The sequence below is a fragment of the Mandrillus leucophaeus genome, unplaced genomic scaffold, assembly GCF_000951045.1.
Source record: "Mandrillus leucophaeus isolate KB7577 unplaced genomic scaffold, Mleu.le_1.0 Scaffold719, whole genome shotgun sequence".
Classification (NCBI taxonomy): Eukaryota; Metazoa; Chordata; class Mammalia; order Primates; family Cercopithecidae; genus Mandrillus; species Mandrillus leucophaeus.
Window position 1 is genome coordinate 1,590,110 of NW_012107797.1, and position 4,826 is coordinate 1,594,935.

Sequence of the window (4,826 nt, forward strand, 5' to 3'; positions counted from 1 at the left end):
CAGAAGCCAAATATTTACCAAAGGTTCTTTTAAGAAAAACAAGTTGGCCGGGTATGGTGGCTCACGCTTATAATCCCAGCACTTTGGGAGGCCGAGGTGGGTGGATCACGAGGTCAGGCGATCGAGACCATACTGGCCAACATGGTGAAACCCTGTCTCTACTAAAAAAAAAAAAAAAAAAAATTAGCCGGGCATGGTGACACACACCTGTCGTCCCAGCTACTCAGAAGGCTGACACAGGGGAATCGCTTGAACCAGGGAGGCGGAGGTTGCAGTGACCTGAGATTGCACCACTGCACTCCAGCCTGGTGACAGAGAAAGACTCTGTCCCCCCACCAAAAAAAAAGAAAAAAGAAAAACAAGTTGTGTTGAAGGAGGACATCATTAACAGTATATCTCTTCAATAATGCTTTAGTTTACTATTCTCATTCTTCTCATTCCTCTCTTACTGTGTCCCAAATCTCTTTACAGGCTAAAAGAAACTCTTCAGAATTAATCCTATTCATAAAGAACACCACTTACTGAGTATTGCACTTTCTTCTTCAAATTCTTCAGCATACATTGGGAATACATCCTATGGATCATTTTTATGTGTTTAGCTTTGGGTTATTTATTTATTTATTTTTTGGCTAAAGAAACTGCAACTCGATTTAGGACCTCATTCCATTAGGTTAGTATTTGTCTAGTAAAGTTCAGCATAAGCAAAATAAAATGCGTTTGTTACTCTGGACTAAAACCCCTCAAAACCGTGTTTTAAAAATTACAAAAAAAAAAAAAAAACAAAAAAACAACTGAAATCATGTTTTTAAAAATCTTGCAGATGAAAAGATATGGTATATAGTAGGTTTAAGTACCTATTTCAATGGTTCCCAAAGTGCGGCCCTCAGACGCCCAGGTCCAAACTATTTTAATGGGAATACTAACATGGTGACATTTGCTGTAAGGGTGCAAATACAATAGCGGGTAAAAATGCTGGTACTTTAGCACAAACAAAGGCAGTAACACCAAACTACTAGTAGTCATGGTATTCTTCACTATGCACAGGAAAGGTTTAAAAAGGAAGGGCAGGCCAGGCATGGTGTCTCACACCTGTAATCCCAGCACTTTGGGAGGCTGAGGCAGGTAGATCACCTGAGGTCAGGAGTTTGAGACCAGCCTGGCCAACATAGTGAAACCCTATCTCTACAAAAAATACAAAATTTAGCTGGACATTGTGATTGTATGCCTGTAGTCCCAGGTACTTGGAAAGCTGAGGCAGGAGGATTGCACCTAGAAGGTTGAGGCTACAGTGAGCTGTGATCATGCACTCCAGCCTGGGTGACAGAACAAGGCCCTGTCTCAAAAACAAAAAGAATGATGAAGCAGTGAAAATTTTACTACATTTTTATCCTTGAATATGTATTTTTAATATTTCAAGTGATGAAATTGGAAGTACACAGGAGCATTCCTACAGACTGCCTGAGAAAAAACCCTTGTGTCACTAAGTCGTGAAGTGAATTAACCACTTTAATGGAATACCATTTTTACTTGAAAGGATGACTGACAAACAATATTATTTCATCGTGGGTTTTTGGGAGACATTTTCTCAAAAAACGAGATTCTGTCATTTCAAGAAAAACAACAGACAGGCCATAATAAAATTCAATAATAAAATTGCTAATAATAAAATTCAAGCTTTTGAACAAAAAATTAGAATTTTAGAAAACTTATATCCACCATAGTTTTCCAAAAGTATTCTGATGAGATTGATGGTGATATTGATGAATGTATTTTGATACTGTATAATCAAATGTATCAACATGTAGAAGATCTCGGTGAACCATTATTTTCTAAATGACCAATGCATGATGTTATAATGTCATGCAAGGGTAAAAGATCCAAAGTTCAAGAAAAACCAAGTTTTGATGGAGTATCAAAAAAGAAGTCTAGGCAACATGGCAAAACCCTGTCTCTACAAAAAGATACAAAAAATTAGCCAGGTGTGGTGATACACACCTGTAGTCCCAACTACTCTGGAGGCTGAGGTGGGAGGATCACCTGAGTCCCTGGAGACTGAGGCTGCAGTGAGCTGTGATCACACTACTGCATTCCGACCTGGGAGATTGGACATTGTTCACATTTTTTCAAGCAAATATCACACAATAAATTGAATGCAGATAAAAATGACATACCAAACATCAAAGAAATTTGCAAAAAATGTAAGATTGTGCTACTTTGGGTTTAGAAATTTTTTCATAAAAGCATTTATAACAAATGTGGTGAGCTTTTAAAGAATAGTTTAAGTATTTCCGATTTAATTTCTAGTGATAAATAGCAATACACATAACCTACATAAACCAAAGCTCCTTGGGCCCTCAATATATTTTTAAGAGTGTAAAGGAGTCCTGATTCCAAAACTTTGAGAGCTGCTGCCTTCTCCTCCACTTTCCTTCCTTTCCTAGAATTTCTTCCTTGGAAGAAACATCCCTTTGCCATTCTATATTAACTTATAGAGTTCCATTGATGTCAGTTTTGCTACATCCCTCCCATCTTCCACCTGCCTCTCTGGACACAAAACCTGACTACAGGACTCGACCAGCCCACCCATTTCCAGTGATCAGCTGTCAAGGTGGACGAAGCCAAGAAAATCTGGGTTTTCCCTGAGACTAAACTTCTCTTTCTGGGAGATCTGGAATCACAGGGACAAGGTTGGCCACCTTGGGGTAGTCAGAATTTATCTTGCCTAAACGGGGAGAGGTTAGGCAAGTTTCCAGAGAGCCAAACTGCTTTCTAGAAAATTAAAGATAATTATACTTTCTGCCACGACTGTGAGAATGCCCATTTTATTGCACACTTTCTAACATTTTTACCAAACTGATAAATACAAGTTGGTACCTAGAAGAAAAAATGCCAGGCATGGTGGCTCACACCTGTAATCCCAGCACTTTGGGAGGCCAAGGCAGGCAGATCACCTGAGGTCAGGAGTTAAGAGACCAGCCTGGCCAACATGATGAAACCCCGTCTCTATTAAAAATACAAAAATTAGCCGGGTGTGGTGGCAGGCACCTGTAATCCCAGCTACTGGGGAGGTGGAGGCAGGAGAACCACTTAAACACGGGAGGTGGAGGTTGCAGTGAGCCAAGATCATGCCATTGCACTCCAGTCTGGGCGACAAGAGTGAGACTTCATCTCAGAAAAAAGTTTCCATATAATTTGTTTCATCTCTAGAAACCAATTCAGCAGTGAGAACTGAAAGCCACCACTTGGAAGGTTTCAAGCATTTAGCTCTACCTATTGATGTCTAAAGCATTAGTTAAGGTAGAAACACACACACACACACACACACACACACACACACACACACACACACACACACACACACACACCATGTATTCAGTACCAGGAAACATGACTGACTAGATGGTATAGTTATCCAACAGAAAGCGCACAATAACTGAAGCCACTGTAGAGGAGTAAGTTATGACACAGATCTACAATGTTGTTAAGTGAATAAGCAGATTACAAAAAAAAAGTCTGATTTTTCATGGGAGAGGGAACATATACAAGCATAGGAGAAAAGATGAGCAGATGACTGGAAAAATACCAAATTCTGATAGTGGTACTTTCTGAGTGGTAGAATTATCAGTAATATTTTCCAGTTTTACCTAAAATGTTTCTAAATTTCTTAAAATAAGAAGGTTTTATTGTCCATATTATAAAATATCCACCACCCCAGGAAACTTAACCTTCAGCACAAACTCTGCAATATGTTAAAAGTTTGTTCAGTTTTATATTTAAGAGACAATCTATTTTGAAAGGCATCTAAAATGATGACCAATATTTAAACCTATGCATTAGTATTTTTTAATCATATGCTTTAAATTTTGTAATTTTGATAAGGTTAAGCTTCATATCAATCTTGAAAAGGTAAGTTTTCCATTTGTCTTTAAAATATGACCTGCAATATGCCAGTTTTTAAACAGCAAATGGGGCTCAAAAATCGCAATATAAATTCAGGCAGTGTTCCTTACATAGAATGTTTAAGTGCTTCTAACACTGCTCTTTTTCCCCGGTTATGAAAACACATTACAATTATCTAGCATCTAATTATTCAGGTCCTTTGTTTCTCCTCCATTCTATTAGTTTTATAGTAATTTTAAGGCCTGTGAGGATGAAGTTGTCTGTGACGGCTACCACAAAGGTTACTGTAAGTGGACAAATTTCAAACAAGTTTATCACCACTACCATCCCCACTATAAAACTGTCTTAATCAAGGGCAACACATTTCAAGGTTAACCAAGACAACCTCGTTACCGGTCACTGCTTAAGAAAAGGATTTTTTGGTCTTATTTAGAAATAACTTTTTGTATCTATTTTTCTCTATAAATCCACTGAGACCAATGTGTGGCTCTATCTCAAGCACCAGCTAAACTGCTTGCCAGAATGTTCAGTTTTTGTATCTTTCCAAAGGTAGGACACAGCTCTCTTTTGATATCATAATTTTTTGAAAATTGATGCACAAACTTCTTCTTGGAAGTTCAGCCAGGCATGGTGGCTCACACCTGTAATCCCAGCACTTTAGGAGGTTGAGGCAGGTGTATCACGAGGTCAGGAGTTTAAAACCAGTCTGGCCAAGATGGTGAAACCGTGTCTCTACTAAAATTACAAAAATGAGCCAAGTGGTGGCAGATGCCTGTAATCCCAGCTACTCAGGAGGCTGAGGCAGGAGAATTGCTTGAACCTGGGTGGCGGAGGTTGCAGTGAGATGAGATTGTGCCACTGCACTCCAGCCTGGGTGACAGAGTGAGAATCCGTCTCAAAAATAAATAAATAAATAAATAAATAAA

General features: G+C 38.8%; 1 protein-coding gene across 1 annotated transcript in view; it reads right to left on the reverse strand.

Annotated features, from left to right (window-relative positions):
* Positions 1-223: 223 nt before the first annotated feature.
* Positions 224-4,826, reverse strand: part of LOC105528501 — an 8,213-nt gene continuing 3,610 nt past the window's right edge. The window contains 1 exon segment of the mRNA XM_011965269.1: positions 224-324. Coding sequence (XP_011820659.1) covers positions 224-324 — 101 coding nt within the window.